Source organism: Macrotis lagotis, chromosome 3 (assembly GCF_037893015.1).
Source record: "Macrotis lagotis isolate mMagLag1 chromosome 3, bilby.v1.9.chrom.fasta, whole genome shotgun sequence".
Lineage (NCBI taxonomy): Eukaryota > Metazoa > Chordata > Mammalia > Peramelemorphia > Peramelidae > Macrotis > Macrotis lagotis.
In genome coordinates, this window is record NC_133660.1 from 3284958 (window position 1) to 3307062 (window position 22105).

At 36.5% G+C, this 22105-nt stretch overlaps 3 protein-coding genes across 6 annotated transcripts in view; 2 read left to right on the forward strand and 1 right to left on the reverse strand.

The window, feature by feature from the left end:
- SMARCAD1 (SNF2 related chromatin remodeling ATPase with DExD box 1) overlaps positions 1 to 15421 on the forward strand; it is a 111894-nt gene extending 96473 nt beyond the window's left edge. For 2 of the 4 annotated variants that reach the window (XM_074228056.1, XM_074228057.1), the window contains exons 22-23: positions 3016 to 3125; positions 3708 to 13351. In XM_074228056.1, coding sequence (XP_074084157.1) covers positions 3016 to 3125; positions 3708 to 3769 — 172 coding nt within the window. In that variant the 3' untranslated portion in view covers positions 3770 to 13351. Of the gene's footprint in view, positions 1 to 3015; positions 3126 to 3707 lie in introns of all 4 variants that reach the window. The other 2 variants (XM_074228058.1, XM_074228059.1) reach the window with 2 other exon arrangements.
- The window catches only part of HPGDS (hematopoietic prostaglandin D synthase), a 43155-nt gene continuing 25237 nt past the window's right edge, over positions 4188 to 22105 (reverse strand). The window contains exons 5-6 of the mRNA XM_074228060.1: positions 12519 to 12617; positions 4188 to 6213 (exon numbers count right to left, since the gene is read on the reverse strand). Coding sequence (XP_074084161.1) covers positions 6049 to 6213; positions 12519 to 12617 — 264 coding nt within the window. The 3' untranslated portion in view covers positions 4188 to 6048. The remainder of the gene's footprint in view (positions 6214 to 12518; positions 12618 to 22105) is intronic.
- On the forward strand, positions 17671 to 19172 carry LOC141517229 (ribose-5-phosphate isomerase-like). Its single transcript, XM_074228055.1, has one exon. The coding sequence runs from the start codon at positions 17686 to 17688 to the stop codon at positions 18358 to 18360; it is 675 nt and encodes a 224-aa protein (XP_074084156.1). The 5' UTR covers positions 17671 to 17685; the 3' UTR covers positions 18361 to 19172.

The following is a 22105-nucleotide window of genomic DNA, read 5'->3' on the forward strand; positions in this document are numbered from 1 at the left end:
TTAAACCTGGTGGTGGTACTGCTTAGTCAAAGATGTTAAGCATAATTAGTGATATTTTGTATTCCAGATTGCTTTCCATAACTTATGGTCTCATTCACTGCTTCATCAACAGTGTATTAATGTACCTGTAATCTGTAGTTCCTCCAATAGTTATTATTTTCCATCTTTATCACCTTTGATAATCTGATAGAAGTAAGCTAGAACCTTGGAGTTTCCTTTTATGTTTTGGAACATTTTCATAGGGTTATTAAATGCTTCCTTTGAATACTGTGTGCTCATTTGCCTTGACTTGGGGAATGGGTCTTTTTCTTGTATATTTCAATCAATTCCTTAAATGTCTTGGAAATCATTTTTGTAAGAAACATAATGCAAAAGAAAAGAAAAAAACCATACTGCAAAGATTTTTTCCCCTTGAGTTAATTGTTTCTCTACTAATTTATAAAAATCCTTTTAATTTTAAGTAATCAAAATTGTAGATTTTATTTTAAGTACTTTTCTGTTTCTTTTTTAGTCATGTAATTTTCCCCTATTCATAATTGAGGAAAGTATTTTTTCATTTTTTTTTGTTTGTGATGTTTTGGTTTTTTTTAATATGGCACATGATAATCTGAGCACCAGGTTTGTTTGGTTTTTTTGCAAGGCAAATGGGTTTAAGTGGCTTGCCCAAAGCCACACAGCAAGGTAATTATTAAGTGTCTGAGACTGGATTTGAACCCAGGTACTCCTGACTCCAGGGCTAGTGCTTTATCTACTCTGCCACCTAGCAGTCCCTGTCAAATAGTTTTAATCCCAATATTCAAGATCTTTCAATTTATCAGACTACTCCTTCAGCTGACTACTGCTATAATCAGGGATTTGAAGGCTTTGATTGGCTTGAAATAAGGAAAACATAGTTTTATATTCAGTCTCAGAAAAGTGTTACTATCAGTGAACCTCTGTGAACTTCACTTTCCTTATCTGTTACTTAAGTCATTAATCTCTGGTTATTCTGAGGACCAAATGAAGCAATGCATGTAAAGGTCTTTGCAGATAAATATTATGTTTCATTATTCTTTAGACTTAATTAGACAATCCAATTCTTTGAACTCTTCGTCTGTTCCTCTTTTTTACACTATTCTAACTCTTTCATAGTATTATTTTCAAATTTTTAATGACTTTTTTAAGACCCATTATACTAAGACCTTCAAGACTAGTTAACAATTAATAAGAAAAATGAATATTATGAGGATACCTATTCTTTTTAAAAATTTATTCTTATTTTGTACAAATGTTTTTTATATACATTACTAAAATATTCTTGTTTAAGAGTACACATAATACACCCCCCCAAAAAATATAGACCAGCATGAGTGATAAAGGGGAGAGAAAAAAATTAAAATTAGAAATAATATTAATAATAATAACTGTATGTATGGCCAGGTGGTGCAGTGGACAGAGCACCAACCCTGGAGCCAGGAGCACCCGAGCCCAAATCCAGCCCCAGACACCCAACAATCACCCAGCTGTGTAGCCCCATTTTCCCCTGCAAACCCCCCCCCCCCCAAATAATAATAAAAAATGTGTTTCAATCTGTGTTCCAACACCTCCAGCTCTGTCACGGGTGGATCGCATTCTTTATAAGTCCATCACAAAAGTTACTTTCATTTTTTTCCACCAGGGGTATGACTGATGATACTGCTTTTACAACCAGACCACCCCTAGGTTCATGCCCTCTCTTCCCCTCAACTAGACAAAAGAACTATACCCCTCTCTCTTTCCCTTCCTCCTTTTCTCTCCCAAACCTGAGGGCAATCAGTAAGTTTCTCCTCTTGGGTGGGGTCCTAACAAGTTTGAAGAAAAAAATTAATCCAATCTCATTGTCAATCCTATTCTTAGGGACTGACTTGACCTAGTAGAGAATTAAGGATATAGGAAGGGGAAAATTCCTATATCTCCCCAGTAGTAAATGGTAAAGAGAAATAATCATTTCTCATTTATGAAATCATGAAATTGTGATATGTGCATTTTATTTTAAAAGGCTTTAATCAAATTTAATATGGCAGTAACAAAAATTGCCAAGATTATGCATTCGTGTCCTTTTGAACTGTTTGTTTTCTTTTTAAAGTTTAATGATATTCCTCTCCTTTGCTTTTTTTCCATCTTCGCTTTTCACTAATTTATTATTCTTCCTCTGCCCTCCCCCACCAAATACTTGTTACAAATGAGCATAGCCAAGAACAGATTCTCTTATTGACTACATCTGAAAATGTTTTCCTCATCTTACACTTGTTGTAGTAGGTTGTGTCTCTACTAAGAAATGAGTCCTAAAGACCTTCAGTCCTTTTCCTTTAAGTTGTTGTCATCATCATATAATTTATTCTTCTGATTCTACTCATTTTAACTCTACATCAGTTCATCTAATTTTTTCTCTGAATCCCTCAATCATTTTAACATTTTTTTTAAATTTTAAGACAATGGGGTTAAGTGACTTGCCCAAGGTCACACAGCTAGGCAATTATTAAGTGTCTGAGGCTGAATTTGAGCTCACATCCTCCTGACTCCAGGGCTGATGCTTTATCCACTATGCCATCTAACTGTCCCTTATCTCTTTGTTACAACAAAGTACTGGAAACAGGATGTCTATCAATTGTAGAATGGCTGAACAAATCATGATTTTTTAATATACTGTATTACTAATATACTAATACTATATTACTAATATACTAATAATATATAAGAAAGATTAGAGATCTTTTTGGTCCTTTCTCAGCTTTCCCTTCCCCTTTTATTTAGAGATTGAATATTAAGGACCAGTGGGCAGAATGTGGCATGTTACTGTTAAGGAAGGAGTTATTGGCCAAGGTCGAACTAGAATCTAAGTCTCCTAGGAATCTGAATTCTGTATCTAGATTGGACATGGAATTTTAACACATAAGTGCTCTAAAAATACTTTTATAATAATGTTCTGTGTGCAAATAATTATAATTACAGGTAATAAAAATCTCCTTACTGTCCTTCCACCCTTTCTGATTTTAGAGAAGTACATGTCATAAAGTTAATAAGTCAAGGGACAATAGAAGAATCCATGCTCAAAATCAACCAACAGAAACTGAAGTTAGAACAAGATATGACCACAGCAGATGAAGGTAAATACTAGTATGCCTCATGAAGAATTGTTTGCTCCTCACAACTAGCACCTTAGAGAAATAAATTAGAATTAATAATTACAATAAGTATCACTGTCTACTTTAGACATTTTTGCATTATAAATTGGAAACATTCATCTTTTGCCTAAGTGAACATTGTATAAAACATGGTTTAGTTGTAAGAATTTTATAAAATTTTTGTAGCTTCTACCTATTTATCTTTATATTTTTTATAATATTTTGTTGAAGCTAATGTCTGTTATTTATTTAGCATTTTAAGGTTTTAGAAACACCTTACTTGTGATATTATTTGACCCTAACAACAGTGTTATGAGGGAGGTGGTAATATTCCTATTTTGCACACAAAGTAAAGTGAAGTAATAACTTGCCTTAAAATATTGACTTTGAGAATTTTATTTTCTTTTGTCTTTCCTTGTCTTAAGTCAGTTATAAGGAACTGTACCTGATAGACCTCACTTGTCAAGGACCAGAATGGTACCATAGAGAAACATTTATTTAAGTTATTTTTCACTGTACAGCAATAAAATGTTTTACCTCTGAATGTTCATATTTCCTTTGCAGGTGATGAAGGAAATGTACCTGCAGATATAGCCACGTTACTAAAGACTTCATTAGGTCTTTAAAAGAAGGATTTCTAATTGAGGAGAAAATACCAACTTGGTGCACCCAAGGACATTTACATTACTGAAGACCATGGGATTTATGAACATTTATAACTTTTTATAATATCCATATTGCATTTCTCATGGTATGAAAGATTTTTGCCACTAAATGAATTCTCCAAATGCTCAAACCTGAAATATATAATTGCCACAGAAATGTAGTCCTTAAGATGTTGAATAATCATATTTTACAAAGCAGTTTTCCAAATGGGGATTAGTTGGTGATTGTTTGTAACAGATCTGCTAATGCTTTAGATATGTCAGTATTTTTGTAATTATTTCTACCTCCAAATATATATAATACTGTCTTTCACTGGATAATGTGTGTAGATTTTTACATGTGCCTTATTTGACAATGCTTATGTTTTGTTTTGCCTGTCTTAACTCATTTGAAGTACTGTTTTTATATTAACTTAGTCAAATAAACTGTATAGATTATGTAGCTTTAGTTTTATTACTATTTGAAGCAGATGCTCACCATTGTCATCGAGAACTCTGACCAGAATTTCAAGGTGGTGATCTCTTACCAACATCCCCCTCCCCACCCCTTGTTTGCCTAGGAACTGTTTTGTTTTCCTATGAATAGTAATGAAAATAATCCTCCTCTTGGATTATTGCTATGGCTTACTTTTGTTCTCTCTGTAGCCTTGCACCAGTTCTGCACATTCTTCCGACTAGCCCTGTGCATGCCTCTTTTGGTTTGCTTCTCGGCACTTGGTGCTCTGATGAATTGTTTCAGCTTTCCTTTGCTGCCCAGATCATTATTTATTCCTGCCACAAATTCATGCATCAATAGAGCTTTGATGGAATTCTGCTAGGATGGCAGAACAAATTCACTTTTGCTACATAGCAAATTGAATGTGAATATAGATTGAGGCAGCATTAGGTACTACATAGAAATTAAGTATAAATCCTGGCTGGAGGCAATATGATGCCTACATCATTAACTCCAGTTTCCAGGATAGGAACTCCTGAAGAGTTAGAACTCCAGTTCAGTGTGGGTGACACAGCAAAGAGTTAGAAGAACTAAAGTTGTCTTTTGGATACCATCTCTCTAGGAAGTCTATAAAATTTTGCCTATTGTCAGTCAAAATTGCTGTTTTTAATTGTACATCTATTTCTTTGTGTAACTTGTGAGCTTCATGTGTTTTTGTTTCTATTCTGTAAATATTATTATAAATAAACTCTTATTTATAAATGGAAAGTGTTAAAACCTATAGGATGTTAATATTTTGCAAGGGATTATACACCTACAAATGAAAAAAGTTATGAAGTAATAACTTGCTACGTATGCTGAAAGGATTTTGAAATCAACTGAAACCCCTCAACATTTTTGAGATGGGTTTGTAAAAGGCTCACAGGAGTGAATTACATTTTGGGAATTTGGATCAGATTTTGCTTTGTGGGGTTGTTTAGAACTTTTGGTCATGTAAAGCAATGGTTCTCAAATATGAGAATTTCTTTTTAACATTTGAAATGTGGTTGATCCTACAAGAAAGCAGTTTCATTCATGTTGCATGTTTTATTGGAGCTAAATACATCTAGCCAGTCATAATTGATGAAGTAGTATTTTTTTTTAGGTTTTTGCAAGGCAAATGGGGTTAAGTGGCTTGCCCAAGGCCACACAGCTAGGTCATTATTAAGTGTCTGAGACTGGATTTGAACCCAGGTAGTCCTGACTCCAGGGCCGATGCTTTATCCACTACACCACCTAGCCACCGACCCCTCCCCCATAATTGATGTATGTATGGATTTGAGCAGTGGAAGAAAAGATCATCAATTTAAAGCATCCTAGAGTGGCAATATCAATTGTAAATGGAGTAAAGTTAGTTAGGGTCAGAGCTTTTGATCTGGAAGGACCTTAGAAGTCATTGAGGTTAAATTTTTATTTTACAGATGAGAAAACTGAGGCCCCAGATAGAGATGAAATTATTTGTTCAGATATACATTACATAGCTTGTGCCAGATAAAGATTTTTGAGTCCAGCTCTTGCTGACTTGTGGCCAGTGTTCCGTCTATTACGCCATAGAAAAAGTACTGAAAGTCAAATACTTTTTGATTGTCTTTTATGCAGTATATGACATAAATGTAAAAAAAGTTCCACCAACAGTGACAAAAATACAATGTGAAAAGCATTACAATGCAATTGTTTTTCTAGAAGACTTCATTTAGCATAAGCAAGAACAAATTTACATGATTCAGGTCAGGCTAAAAAGAATAATCTCAGACCATTCACTGGTCTACAGTCTGGTTTCTGGCCTCTGTTTTATCCAGTCAGCAATCACAGGAATGCTTTGAACTTTTTTTTGTAAGGCTACTAGTTTAGGATGCTTCTCCAGCAAGTCATGTTTAAGAACCAAAAGTGTGGTACTGCAAATGTCCCAGTAGAAATCAGCCCAGGTTACCTAATTAAAGAAGAAAAAAATATTACTTAAGGTTGTTATTTGTATATAAACTGTTAATTTAACTGATTGCATTCTAATGCAACTAATTGCATTCTAAGAGTTAAACTTTAAATGTGAACTCATTCTTCTTCACTTTGCATCTTAGTAAAATAATTCCTCCCCAAAATCCAGGGAGAAAATTACCTGGGAGACAATAATTTGATGAGAAGGAAAGGAGTGAGAATTTCAGAGTGGGAGTGACCTTTACTTAGCATTCTGTCTATAAAAGATACTCTGAAATAAATGGAAATATGCGTGCAGAAATGAAGTGCTTCCTCTTCATGAGTTACCGAGTCTATAGAATTGATCCTACATTCCATATATAGAATGGGATCTTGGGATCATTGCTGACCCGAGGCAAATCACTGGCACTAGTCTATATCCTTTATTGTCCAGATGAGGGAACTGAAGTGCCGCAGGAAGTGAGTCACTCAAGACTCAACCTACAAATTGAAATCCAGTGTTCTTTCCACCAAGTCCCTCCTTTTCTTGTGTCTCACCAGTTGCTCATTATTTCTTAAACTTGTTCTCTGTTCTCTCAGCTTCTTAATCAGTTAGAAGTTAGTCGATGGCAAGATCTATAACTACTTTTCTATAGGTTTTTTAAATTCTTTAGTAAAGACACTTTTGTTCTGAGTGTGGCTGAGAAGAGCAGAGTAGGGGGAGCAAAATGAAAAAGGAGTTAATGTATCAAGCTAAATGGCTTTACCTTTCAGGGCATTTATCTGTAAGATAAGAGTTGACCCTCTAAGATTCTTTGCAGTTCTAAAATCTTAGGAATTTCTATGACCAAAAAAAGGTAATGTTGAGCTACTAGGTGTTATAAGAGGATGGGGGTAAGGGAGAAATGTGAGGAAAAGAGACAGAAGGAATAATATGAATAGCAGAGAGAGGTTTGCTGAAGAGGAGAAGGGGGTTAAAAGAAAAGCAGAGCAGACAATAGGGCCATCTGCCCATCAGTGTGACCACCAATGTCTGATGTGATTCCCTCAACTCTAGGCCTAGGTAGCTGGACTCCAATGGTCTCAAATCTTGGCAGCTGCAGCCTAACTCTGCCATGTTAGATCTTTTTCTGTAGAATGAACAAAAGGATTTTCAGGACAACATTAGTAGCAGATGGAATGAAGGGGGTATAAACCCTTATGTGGTTTGGGTTCCATAAGCTAAGTATATTTAGCAGAGTAAGTATACTCTGAAGTATACTTAGATACATTGAAAATATTCTTTTTGTTTGTTTTTGCTAGGCAATGGGGTTAAGTGGCTTGCCCAAGGCCACACAGCCAGGTAATTATTAAGTGTCCGAGGCCTGATTTGAACTCAGGTACTCCTGACTCCAGGACCGGTGGTCTGTCCATTGTCCACCTAGCCACCCCCAAAATATTCTTAAATTGTTAATAATGCTATGTTCAGATGGTTGTGGGCAACAGTTCTGTGACTGGTCCAGCACAATACAGTTTTATTTGTTGAGTTCTCAATATCATCTCTATTCTCCATATGAGGATTTTACTTCCGTTGATAAAAGATAAGTTCTGGCATAATCTGCCTACTTGGTTATGTCTGACTAGGTATTTGTAGGTGTTAAATAATGGTTTTCTTCTGCTTCCTTACATAATCTGCATTGATCAATAAATCTTATCTCCTCAAGGATAACCTTTCTGTAACTGGGGGGAATGATTTGGTCTTTACCATCATAAACCCCTCCTTTCAGTCCACAAGTGTGTATGACTGTTTGTTGGTTGAATTCATGTCAGACTCTCACACGAAAAAGGTTGTTTTATAGGCTCCACCCAAAGGTAACTACATTTGGTTATATTTGATAAATCCAGTGTATATGCATGTGAAGTGGTTTCTGTTCATTATCCCAGAAGTTTCCAATCTGTATATTTTTAATCTGTAGCATCAGTCAATCCAGAACCTATATTTCATTCATTCTGTATGAATTTTTCTTTAGGTACTTCCTAAATCTATTGACATCTGTCTCACTGTTCCAAAAGTGTACATTAAGCAAAGCATTGTGTAGGTGTTAATATTTCTAAATGTGCTCTTCTCATTGAGCTTTTTAGGCAGCTAGGTGATGCAGTGGATAGAGTGCTGAGATCCTAGGCAGGTCACTTAACCTCTGATTGCCTCAGTTTCCTCAATTGGAAAATGGGGATAACAGCACCTACCTCCCAGGGTTGTTGTGAGGATCAAATATTAGTGAAGGCATCGATATTCCTGGCACATAGTAGACGCTATATAAATGCTTATTCCTTTGCCTTTGACTTGACAATGCCAGTAAGTCTCCTGACATATAGCTTGGTGCCTATGTGTCTTTTTTTTATCACCTTTATCTATTGGTCCAATTTGATTTCAGGATTTAAACTCAAAGCCATTAGTCTTTTCCTTGGGCATACTTTTTTTGGAGGGGGAGGGATAGTGAGAAAAGAACTATTATTTAGTCAGTGAGGGAACTGAAGAAACTCTTGTTGAGGAACTTTCTCTTGCAGTGGAGATTGGCACCTCTCCTAGAACTGGGCCCCTGTAGCTATTAAGAGGCAACTCTCCATCCACTCTGCCATATTGTACCTTTGACAACCATTAAGACTCAATCTCATTTTGATATTTTTTGGTGAAGTTCAGAAGCAAATAGTCCTGGGTCAAGTCTCTACCCTGCTATTATTCTCGTAATATTTATTGTTCTGCAGACTTGCATGGGTAGGTAAAATAACTTTATCATAATTGAATTATTGGGATGTAAGTTTATCCTTTTTAGGCTTACTGAAAACATCTGCAAAAATTCCAAAGTGATATATATGCCTCAAAAGAAAAGTTAAGCTGTATATTAGAGATTCTGGTTTCTTGTAAAACTCTATATTCTGTATATGTGGAAGTTGCCTTTTTTTGGTTAAATTCAGAATAAAAAAGAAATTCAAATAGAGGACTGGAAAATGGGACTATATATCTCATCCTTTTCCTATATGATTGTGATTTCTTCTAATAGGTCTCTTAAAAAGTTTTTCATTCCATGTAACTTGGAGGTTATACACATTTTCTATAATGACATCTATTAAATTTTTTAAAATTTTCATGGATCAGTGTTTAAGCAGTTGTGGTCTAAAAGTTCTGTGTGTTAATATGGTCTGGGTTCGGTAGTTTATTTTTTGAGTTCTCTAACATTTTAAGGCCTACATTTGTAATATGAGGGTTTTGTCTTCCTTTAGTTTATAAAACTTAATGAGCTGATGTATAATTCCAGCTGCCAGGTCATGTCTTCTCTATATTCAGTAGGAGCTAATTTTTTGCATCATGAAATGATGGGTTGCAGTTTCTGCTGTTTGCTGGCAATGTAATTTTCAAGGGCAATGAACTAGTCTGGTGTCTCTAGCATAAACAAATGTCTGTGTTTTTATGAACAAATCTGCATGTCTTGGCCATTTCTTTGATGCTTCTCTTACTGACATATTTAGAGTTGGGTTTATGAGGATGGTGATCATGGAAGGTCTAATTTCCCTCTTAGTTCTTCACCATTTTTACATTGGCATAGGAATTATTAGCAAAACACTCGATTAGCTTCCACTCGACCTTTTTTTGAAGAGCAAGCATTGAATATCTACTTCCAAAAGATGGTAACACCAGAGACTTGTGTATATATCTTGTATATATTTATTTTTTGGTAGTTTTTGTATTTTGTCTTCCCTTCCTCCCTCCCCTCCCTTCCATTAGACTGTGAGCTCCTTGAGAGCAGGGAATGGGTTTTTTGGCTTTCTTTGTATTACCATTGCTTAGAACAGTGCCTGGTAATTAATTACTAGGCATTTAATAAATGCTTGTTGACTTGACTTCTCAAAATATAGGCCAGTTATGTGTTTATGCACTTTATACAAAACATTCTCGACTTTGTTGTTTTTTTTAAGACTATAAACACAAGAAAACAGTATATTGACTGAGAAAAAGTTATGCCAAAAAAATTCTCCAGGAATTTAAATAACAACTTGTCAGTTCAACAATTACTGAAAAACCCTTCTGACATCCTGTTTTTGTTGAATTGATTATTACAAAGTTTGACTCAGTTCTACTACTGGAAACATAAAATATATCAAAATCCAAAGAGAACTCAAGTATTTGGTTTCTACATAGAAAATTGTTGTCTTTTACTAATATGGTACCACCAAAATTCATTTAAAGAATAATTTATATAAAACATAGCATTAATCACAGGCAGTTTAAGTCTATTGTGGTTCTTTTGGACCTTAAACTCCATTATCTCTCTTAAATAGAATTAAGTATGACTTCCAAATTAAAAATGGAATTATAATCACCTAATGTGGCTGACATAAAACTCCACCAAAAAGCATAAAAATATTTATCTTGTAGAATCCCTACAGTAGAAATTATATTTATAAAGCATTTTTAAAATTTTCAGAGTACTTGAAGAAATGCTTCATATGATCCTAACAAAACTGTAGGTGGTATCCCTATTTTACAGATGAAGAAACAAGCTGACAAATTAAGTGATTTGCCCAGGATTAAGATACATAACTTGTAACTGATGCAGTATTAGAATTCATACCTTCTGACCCCACTTCCTGTCTTCCAAAGATAATGCAACCTCTCTGCTTCTATAACAGACTGCCAATTATATCAAAATATCATTTGGACCTGATTAAGTATAAAATTTTCTGTTAAGAAAACTAGACTTTCAAACTGGAATCCAAAAGTTATAATTGAACTTTTGGATGAAGATGATTACAGTTATCCTACAAGGCAAAATAAAGAGTGTAAAAATACCAAAAAAGCTAAGGCTATGTTTGCCAAGAGACTTCTGGCCTCCAGAAATGCTATTTTGAAGAATAGGATTGGCAAACATGTATTGGTGTACATTTTAAGTCCTTTAAAATAGACCATAATCTTCCAGCTTTAATGAAGGAGTGAGAGGTACATCTTCTCTGAGGGGTCAAATTTGAATATAATTTCGCAATATTAGGTTTTGATGGATTTATTGATGTTCTTTCTATTTTCATTGCTGTAGTGCATGTGTATTTAGTTTTCCTGATTCTGTTTATTTCACTTTGCATCAGTTCATATAAATCTTCCCATGATTCACAGTACTCATTATAGTCATTGCTTCTTTCAGCTTGGTTAATATTCCATTATATTTGTGGACCATTGTTTGTTTAATCATTGTCCAATTAATATCTAGTTTGATTTCAGCACTTTGGTAGTAAAAGAAAGTGCTGTTTTGAGTGTTTGCAGTTCCTGGTTTTTATCACCAACCCTTCTCACCTTTTTTTTCAATGAAGTTTAAGGGAACACTCCAAGGACAAGTTAGTCATCTGCTGTTCTTAATATGTTCAATTTTTTGCAGACATTGTCCAGCAAGGTAATAGGACTTCTTTGTGACTGATGAAAGCATATTGGACTTTAAACTCATCTGGTAAATACTTACTGAAAGTAGTTTCAGGATGGCTTTAGTAAAAGCAATGCAGTATTTAAATAATTCAATGAATAATTAACCCCATTATTATTAATAGCAAACAATACTAAGCTAATTAATTTTAAAAGCCTTGCCATTCAGAAACATTTTCATAACCTAATTCTAGATTTTATCTAATGTGAGACCCTCTGGTCAGGATTGAAAGGTTGGACTATCCATGTGAATGAACAAGTTAACTTGATTTTTGATCTCATCAAGATCACAGGGTTGTGGTGAAGATGAAAAGTAATATGTAATAATAAAGCACTTTGTAAATCTTATAATATCGAAATATTATTTTGGCCCATTAGGCCACAGTTGATATTGTGTGTATCTAATAAGAGGCAAGAATTACAGAGAATTACAGTAGAAAAAGTCCTTGTGCCAGAGTCAGAAGACTAAGGTTCAAGTCTTGACTTCTGTCATCTGGGCAAGTATTTTGCCTCAGTTTCCTCATCTTTTTAAACAGACATAATGATATTCACCCAATATGCCTTGTAGGGATGGTCAAAGCTTAAAGGAGTATATGAGTTGCCATTCTTTTACAACCCCAGAATCTTTGACTTTTTAGCATAGAGAACTCCTTGAGTGGGAGGTGCTAACTTTTAGGAAGATAAGGTCTGAGGAATGGCTCAAGGCACCTAGAGGTTAATTGGAGCCCATAGCTAGTAAAATGTCAGAGGTGAGTTTTAAACTTGAATCTTGCTTGTTTACTCCATGTCTTAATCTAGCCAAGGCTAGGCTGCCTATTATCATTATAGTCAAGAACAATAATAAAATTTACCTTAAACATTACTATGTTGATACTTACAGAGTCGCCTACAAACCAGTCTTTCTTCCCCAAATAAAGGTCTAAGTCTTGGAGTAAACCAGGTGCATCATTTGTGAGTAGTTCATTAAACACCTCATCCTAGGAGAAGGAAGGGGGGAAAAAGATTGTTAAAGATTAAGGCAATCATAATTGAAGAAAAATTTTATCTATATCAATTCTAAAATTGCTCGTTCAAACTTCAGATTTCTGTATATCTTATGTCTCCCAGAGTACAGTTCATTCTACTTTTGATACTACTAGTAAATCAAAGCTAGATCTAGCTAATTGCAACTTATGCCTATTTTCCACCCTAGCTCTGCTCTCTGGGACCAATCAGAAACCTTCTATGTTGTAGAATCTTGTAGACATCTGTCTTCATCTAAGCCACCTTCATCTTCAGAGCAAACATTGCCAACTTTTGAACTGTTCAGATATGGCATGGTTTTCAATCTCCTCACCATCAGGTTTAGCCTTTGGGCATATACCATTGTTGAGCTGCAAACTGAAATCCAGCAGGATGATGAACTGGCACCTCCCTCTTTTGAGACATGATATTTCTCTGATGACACTCAAGAGATCTTAAGTCCAGGAAATTTGGGGAGGTTACCAATCTGTTAACTCATGTGAACTTGTAACTCATCAAAACCCAGTTTTTCCTCCTTTCTAACTTGTGCTACACAACCTTTTTACCCCTACCTCCAAACACCATAAGCCATAAGAAGTGCCGCGACTCTCCCTTAATTGATTTCTTGGCTTGGGCTGCTGACCCCCAAAGTTCAATGACCTCAAAAACTCTCCTGGGTAATCTTCCATATAGGGGAGGATAGGGTAACCTGGGAAAACTGCTTGGACTGGTGCTCACTCCACTTTGGAAGTCCAGGGGGCCCAGCGGCAAAGAAAGCAATGGGGGCTACAGCCACTCAATTCCCTCCCTCAACCCCTAGGTAGTAATCTCACCATTCGCCCTCTTTAGTATTAAAGAAGTATAAAAAGTACTCTGCCCTTTGCTTCCATTGTGTGTTTGGATTCCTCTGATTTAGAGTGAAAGGAACGTAGTTCAAGTCTTAAAATTGTTCGATATGTGATCACTGGCAAATTTTGTCTCAGAGCTTCAGGCTTGATGACTACTGCCCTGACAGTGTTACAAAGAGGAGTTGGCACTTGCTGCCTTCTTCCCAATGAATCTGTCATACCCTCTGACACGATCACCTAGCTAGGTGGCAGTAGATAGAGCACCAACCCTGGAAGCCTGAGATACTTAATCTGGCTTCAGACACTTAATTACCTAGCTGTGTGACCTTGGGCGAGTCACTTAGCCCTGATTGTCTTACATTCAGAACCATCTCCAGTTGTCCTGGTTCCTAGCTGGCCACTAGACCCAGCTGGCTCTGGAGGAGTAAGTGAGACTGGTGACTTAGCACAGCACCCCCTCCCTCAGATCCAATTCATGTGTGTGTCATAGCAGCATCACCTCCCTGATGTCATGGTCTGAGAACAAAGGATAAACAATGCAGTCATTCAGAAATCACCTTTAAAGTTCTCTCTTCCTTGAACACATTCTTGTTGAGGTCAACTAGGTACATATGTATCTCAGTAAGCTGAATCTCAGGTACGTGATCCTTTTTCTCTCCCTCAACCCCAGCCTCCTTCAAATACTCCAGTCTACCGGTTCTTAATCCCCAAGACCTGTCACTATTGGCTTCAGTGTTTGAACTGTATGTGTACATATGTGCCACACACATAAGAGTTCTATCCCAACCTGCCCCCACCTAGATTTGCTCCAGGTGTTGGAATACTCTAATTAGATCTAGAAATAAAAAGGATCCAGGATGTCTTCTTGTGCTGAGATTCAATCTGTGAAGTGACTCAACCATTACTGACCTAAAACTGGAAGCAAAAAGCTTTCCAGATCCTCTTACATTCATTTTCACATGGTTATTTCTTGGTGGGATCTGAGTGAAGTAATGTATAAGGCTCCATGGGCTAGTGACTACTAGGATGACCAAAGAGCCAGAAAGACAGGTTCAAATCTCACTTTGTAAATGGAAGTCAACCTTTCAATATTCTCTGAGTCAATTAATTATTGGGAAAAGGAGTGAGTTCATCCTCTGGCCCCTGAGTTCTGAGATAAAAAGCTAATTTTTAATCTTAAAGATATCTGTAATAAAACTCAAAAAAACACAATTAACAAAAATCCTTTATAAATCCAAATGGATTTGACTTTTGTATTATGAATGACAAACTTCTCATTAAGATAGATATAGGAAATTCCTTTGCAGATGTTGAGAATGGACTGCCATCTGATGATATTTAACAACCATCTAGGTGACTAGACTGTCTCTTAAGGTTCCCTTCATCTCTGGGATTCTGGGCAGTGAATTTCCATTTGGAATGAATTTTAAGCTTTCACCACTGAAAATTGTATCATAAAGGTCATTATCTTTACTTATCCACTCCCTTTTCCTCCATTAAACTATTTAGTAAAACAGTAGTGAATACTGTGACAAACTTTCCATAGGACCTTGTTTATTAGTTATCTTCAGATATTTTGGTGTTACAAGGTCTCTTAAGATAGACACAGGTCACTTTTCAAGTTATAAGAATTTTGACACCTAATGAAAAAAATTGCAATAATACCTTCTTCAAATGTTCTGAGAATTGGCAAAAGAGGGAGAAATTTCCTATCTTTATCTAAAAGCATTGCATTGCTAGAATTGTATTCTATCGTCCAGCAAAATTGGCCTTGTTGCTCACATGCAACATTCCCAAGAGAATCTTCCCAGGAGATTCTTGGTGAACCTCTGCTGCTTGGGATCCCTAAGCAAGCACCATCACTTCCTACAGGAGACCTTTTCTGGTTTCCTCTCAGCTGTTAGGAAACGCACACAAACACACACACACACACACACACACACACATTATATATATATAATATGCATGTGTATAATATGCATGTTATAATTATGTATGTTACATGTATTGTTTATATATATATATACATATATATGTATATATATATATATATATATAATTGTATGGTTTGTGGCATTTCCTTACATAAAAAGTGCACTTTGAAAAAAAGAAATAGTTCATTTTTGTCTTTGCAACCTCAATTCTCGGCATAGGTATCTGTTAAATGTCTATTTATTGTATGATTGATTGGATGAATAGATTGGATGGATGGATGTTATAGTCAGGTAGTATCTATAATCCTCTCAGCTTAACAAGGTCACTGAATCCTAGAGAGGAAGTAAAGTTACAAGGAAGTTTAATAAGATGCCAATTTGTTAAAAGGGTCTTTGGACCTCAATATTTTTTGCTTTAAAAATTAGGACTAAAATTTTGCAGTGACTTTTTAGATCATGAAATCTTATTAGAAAAGATACTAGTCCACCTGGAATCAAATACCTGAGATTCATATACAGAAGGTAGTTTCAGAAAGATGCTATAAGAGAGGAATTTTCATAATCTATTCAAATAGAGTACTTTTTATATCAGCCCTTTTTAAAAAATGTGAAGGCCATGAAGTCTAAGATGAAAAACTAGTAATAGCTTTCACCCTGATGAAATTTAATGGTTTGAACCATAAGATGGCAGTAGTGTAACCCTGCCATAGGGGGAAAAATGGGGATTAAAAGAAAGAGTTTTCTTTTGGGGTTTTCAGTTTTTTGTCTTTTTGCATTTGAACAAGATTGACATATCATTAAAACCTGAACTAGACCCACACTAGGTTGAAGTAAGCCTGGGTCCTAGAAACTTGGGAATGAAGATATAACTTGAGGAAAATGAACTTAAATTAGTATAAAAAGTTTGTGAAGTCCTTTGTCTTCCCCAAACTCCAAGCAATAAACAGAACTAATAGGTTCTGAGTATTTCTAGTAATTTTATAGAGGTAAAGACCAGACAGTATTCAAATCAGCTATGGAAAACATGAGGGCAGGGACTATTTTTGTTCTGTCTGTATGAGCCTAATACATCATAGGTGTTTAATCACTACTTGTTATTGATATTAATTAAATTGACATTAAGACTTATCAGCAATTTTTTCCAACATTTCTCTATCTCCATTTTAATGTGATTTATGCAATGGGCTTTGTATATTATTTGTTGGCGACTTATGCTTCTGAGATAGGTTTTGCTTAAGAACATTACGACCAAAAATAGGAATAGGATCATTTAACACTCAGCTACAATTTCATATGCTAATATTATTTTGAATATGCATTTCCTTTCCTTACTTGTGCTTTTCGTGGTGGTTGTATTTATCTTTTCTGGGTTTCTCTTTTCTAGGGTTCTTTTAGAACAATCTGTCAGGATTTAAATGGTTCCCACTCATCCTCTCCACTATAGGAATATTTCAAATGTCTTTCTTTTATCTAATATCCTTATATTATTCCAGTCCTTTCTGAGGTTTCTGGTGATTGCAGAAGAGTCTTGTTTTACTTGAATTTTCTTTTCTTTATGGCTGAATATCTTTTTCTTGGTCATTTATAGAATTTTGTTATTTGAATTGCTAGATTTAACCAACGTCTTGTTGTTGTAGCATAAAGTATAAGGATTCTTTTTTTTTTCTGGAGATGATCTGTGAATTCTTTGGTTGGCACTTTGTTTTCTGTATTTAGAGTTTTAGAAAATTTTTTATGTATTTGTTGCATTATGGTGTTTTTTATTTCTTGCATTTTTTATTTATCAGGTGGTTCTGGGAGGTCTATGATCCTTAAGCTGTCTCTACGCATCTAATCTTCAAGGTCGTATGTTTTGGCTTGTACCATGATCTTGGATTCTTCTTCTCGATTGCCTATAACTAAATATTTGCATTGCCAGTCAATCAGTTCTCTATTTTCATTTCTTGGGTAAATCTGGCCACTAAAGATAAAAGTATTTCCATTCTTCAAATTACTTAGGCTTTTATTGATTCTTATTTCTCTCTTGAATTGTTGCAACAGTGAAATTAGGAAGAGAATGTGTTGACCTAGACAAAAAGTTGCAAGCAAGGAAGTTGTTGAGTGCATCCCAGAGAACAAACCTTTGGGTTCATGTGTCTGCCATTCCTGAGTATGGAAGTTGATGAGGAAATATGAAATAAGTGGCTTAGAATTAATCTTGAGTGCCGGCCCTAGCCCCGGCCACGTGCAGGACGGAGTAGGCCAAGCGGCTGGCGGGCCGCATGGCCTTGGAGAACCACGTGAAGAATAACCAAGTGCTGGGCATTGGCAGCGGCTCTACCATTGTCCATGCCATACAGAGGATAGCTGAAAGAGTGAAACAAGAAAACCTGAACGTTGTCTGTATTCCCATGTCCTTTCAGGCCCGGCAGCTAATTCTTCAGAATGGCTTACCCCTAAGTGACCTGGACCGACACCCAGAGCTTGATCTTGCTATTGATGGTGCTGATGAAGTAGATGCTGACCTCAATCTCATCAAAGGTGGTGGAGGCTGTCTGACTCAGGAGAAGATTGTAGCCGGCTATGCCAAATGTTTCATCGTTATTGCTGATTATAGGAAGGATTCAAAAAACCTTGGCGACCACTGGGTGAAGGGCATTCCCATTGAAGTCATCCCCATGGCCTACGTCCCCATGTCCAGGGCCCTGTCCTGGAGGTTCAGTGGAGTGGCTGAGCTACAAATGGCTGAGTGCAAGGCAGGTCCTGTGGTGATGGACAATGACAATTTTCTGCTGGATTGGAAGTTTGACCGAGTCCACAAATGGAGTGAAGTGAACACGGCCATCAAAATGATACCAGGTGTTGTGGACACAGGTCTCTTTATCAACATGGCTGAAAGAGTCTACTTTGGCATGGAAGATGGCTCGGTCATCATGAGGGAGAGGCCGTGTCACTGACCTAGGCTGCACCGGTCACTGAGGCAGAGAAGCCCAAGAGCCTTTGCCTTAATGTACTTGCCCCAGGACGGCCGGTCAGAGCATGGGGGGAGACTCCTGAAATATTATTGAATGCCCCTGTCTTTTTTTTTAAAGAAATAGAGAAGCATATATATTTTTTTCTATCTAAAAATACTCACTTTTTTAAAAGAAGTAAAAAAACTTGATTTCATGTTTTATATGAAATACTACCAAAAAAAAAAAGACAGTTTTTTTTGAGTCCTTGAGGCTACTGGTTTCATATTATTATTCTGAGTGTTTGGTTTTCTGGGAAATCCCAAAATGTCAGCCACTGTGCCAGCTCAGTTTGTTAAGGGCTGAACCAACAGCCCCCTGATGCCTTACAGGAGCCATTGATGATCTTTATGCCTTTGTTCTTGATTTGTGGGTTTATTTTTGAGTTTACTTTTTCATAGCTCACAATAGTCACACATTTAGGCCTAGAGTGTGTGTGTGTGAGCTGAGCAATGCCCTTGATAGTGACCTTTATGAGCCCCAGCCCACCTCAGCCAAGGTCAGGCCACTCACCCAAACGGGGAAGCCCATGACCCTCGGCCTCCCTGCCAGAGAGGACTTTACCAGTACATCCTTAGTGCTGCTGGGAGAGACCTCTCATCAGGAGGGTTTGTTTTTGTTGTCCACCTCTTTTGGATTCTTTGTTTGCCTTTCTCCCCTAGGGTCTGTCACTTGCACAGTTGGGCATCAGATGTCTCCTTTTGCATTCTGTGTGTATTGAAATAAAACAACCCCGTGCCAAAGAATTAGTCTTTTCTGGTATTAGTTCAGGTTATTAATGCATTTGATTTCTAGTTGGCTTGGCCTGCTACTCTGCTTCTTGAATATATATATATATATATATATATATATATATATATATATATATATATATATATCTCATTTTGAGTAGCTTTGAGAGTTCAGGAGGAGAAGAGAAAAAAGGTATAGTCTTCCTTCTTTTTAATTATGTTACTTTCTGTCTCAGTTGTACATTTTTATTTTTATCTTTATTTTTTCTAATTTGATGTAAAACAATTTTTAACATTTAAAGTTTCTATTCTTCCCTTTTGCTTTACCTTTTCTGAGATGATAAGTAATCTGATATAGATTATACATGTGCAGTCATGGGAAACATTTCCATATGAGTCATTTTATGGAAGAAAATACATACAAAATGAAAGAGTATTCAGACAACATCAGTTCTTTCTCTGGAGGGAGATAGCATTTTTTCATCTTTAGTCCTTTTGTGTCTTTCTTAGATCATTATATTGCAGAGACTAGCTAAGTCACTCATAGTTGTTCATCATAGTGTTGCTATTACTATGTACAAAGATCTTGTTCTGCTCAAATAACTGTATCAGTTCATGTATATCTTTCCAGGTTTTTCTGAAGTCATTCTCTTTGTCTTTTCTTATGGCACAATAATATTCCATTACGTTTATATGCCCAAACTTTTTCAGCCATTCCCCAAATGATGGGCATTCCAGGAATTTCCAATTCTTGCTGGGAATAATTTTTCCCTTCTTCCAATGCCGTGGCTATCTCAGAGTGATGCTTTTTGAAAGATTAAAGATAAAAACCTGATATGCTCTGGGAAGTGAAATGACTAACATTTCAAAGTTAAATGGAGGAGAGTCTTAGGACTTAGTCCAAGTGAACATCAGAGTTTGACAAAAATGATCTGCAGAATTTATTTGAGAGACAGTTGGATATCATAGGTAGAGGGCCAGGCTCAGCCCAGTGAGACCTGGGATCATTTCCACACTGATTGTGTGACCATGGATAAGTCATATAACCTAAGTGCTCCCCAACTCGAAGTTGCGATGATATCTGCATTTAGCTTCCTTACCCAATACTTCCACACACTAATGAAATCACAAATATAATCTCTACTTCTTAATTAGAACCTGTTCAATTCCTTTGTTCTACTAAACTGCAACTACTTCCCTCTTCTAGATTGTTACTTTGCAGAGGACAACTGCCCCTGAACCTATTCTTGTTCTGCATATAATGTATGATTAATATATATTTGGTGTTTTGATAAAACGTATTGCTCTAAATTCTTTTATCTTTGGAGTTAGGAAATGGATTTGGAGCTAGGAAACCTGGGTTCAGAATCCCACTTCTGCTACTTACTATCTGTGACATTTGACAAGTAATTTGATCCATCAGATCCTTCATTCACCATAAAAAGAAGTGGGATTTAATGATAAAGTTTTTTCTGGTTATTTCCCAAGATTTAGTATTAAAAGTTAGATCCTATAGCAAATAATGATGGTCACAAGCCTGAAGACAGATCATTACTGATTATCACATTCCCCACAGAAGCTATTCTAAACCTGTTCTCTTCTCAGCTTTCTATACCTGTCTATAAGCTAACAATTTCGGGGTGGCTAGGTGGCGTAGTGGATAAAGCGCCGGCCTTGGAGTCAGGAGTACCTTGGTTCAAATCTGGTCTCAGACACTTAGTAATGACCTAGCTGTGTGGCCTTGGGCAAGCTGTTTAACCCCATTTGCCTTGCAAAAATAAAAAAAAAAAAATAAACAACTTCACCTCTTGCTTTCCTGAGAAAACTGAAGTCATTTACCTTGAGCTCCCACTACTTCCATTTTTTCCTTTTCTCTTGACATGATACCCCACTAACTCTTAAGTCTCATCATGAAGTGGTTTTTATTCTGGCCCAAATCATCTGCTCTATATAAACTCTCAATTCCCTTTGCTTTCTTCCTCCATATATTTCCCCTCCTCTCCCTAACTCTTCTCCCCCCTCCTCTCCTCTCCTTTTGTCTTCTCTTTCTGAATCTGTTTCTCCGTCTCCGTCTCTTCCTCTTTCTCCCTCTCATTCTGTTTCTGTTTCTCCCTTTATATTGATTTTTATTCTTTCCTTACAAGACATTCCCTGGACACTACTTCTTCAAGCTACCATCCCATACCTCTCCTTTCTCAGTTAAACTCCTAGAAAAATTGCCTACATAAGGCACCTTCACTTCCTCTTCTCTCTCTCATTCAACCCTTTGACTTGTGACTGTATCACTCAACTGAAACTCCTCATAGACAGTGCTTATCCTTTTTAACTTTTTTTCGCAGAGTGACTCTGTCAAGCATTCTCTTTGTTCTTTTCTCTGCAGGTTTTAATGACATTGCCCACTGTGGTTCTCCTCCTACATCTGACTACACCTTTTCAGTATCCTTTGCTGGGTCTTCATTCAGGTCATGCCCATTCACCATATGTGTCCCATACAACTCTGTCTTGGGCTCTTTACTTTTCTCCTTTGTCCTATTCACTATAGGTAGTTAGGTGGTACAGTGGATGGAGCAGTGGGCTGGGAATCAGAAAGACTTATCTTCATGAGTTTAAATCTGACCTTAGATACTTAGTTACTTGTGTAGCCCTGGCATGTCACTTAACTCTATTTGTCTTAGCTCCTCATCTGAAAAATGAGTTGGGGAAGAAAATGGCAAAGCACTCCAGTATCTTTGATGAAAAAAAACCTCAAAAGAGTTGGACACCATTGAAAAATGCCTGAATAACAACAACTCTGTTTCATTTGGTGATCACCATCAGCTGCCAGGGATTCAGTGATCAGATTTTCTTTGCAAATGATTCTCAGACCAGTTTGCTTCAACGGAATGTCTTTGCTGACCTCGAGTCTTGGGTTTTCAATTTCCCTTCCCTTATTAGAAACTTGAAGGAACTGCACAAAGCTA

Coding starts and splice junctions, on each gene's coding strand:
- LOC141517229 (XM_074228055.1), top strand. CDS start 17,686: ATGGCCTTGGAGAACCACGTGAAGAATAACCAAGTGCTGGGCATTGGC.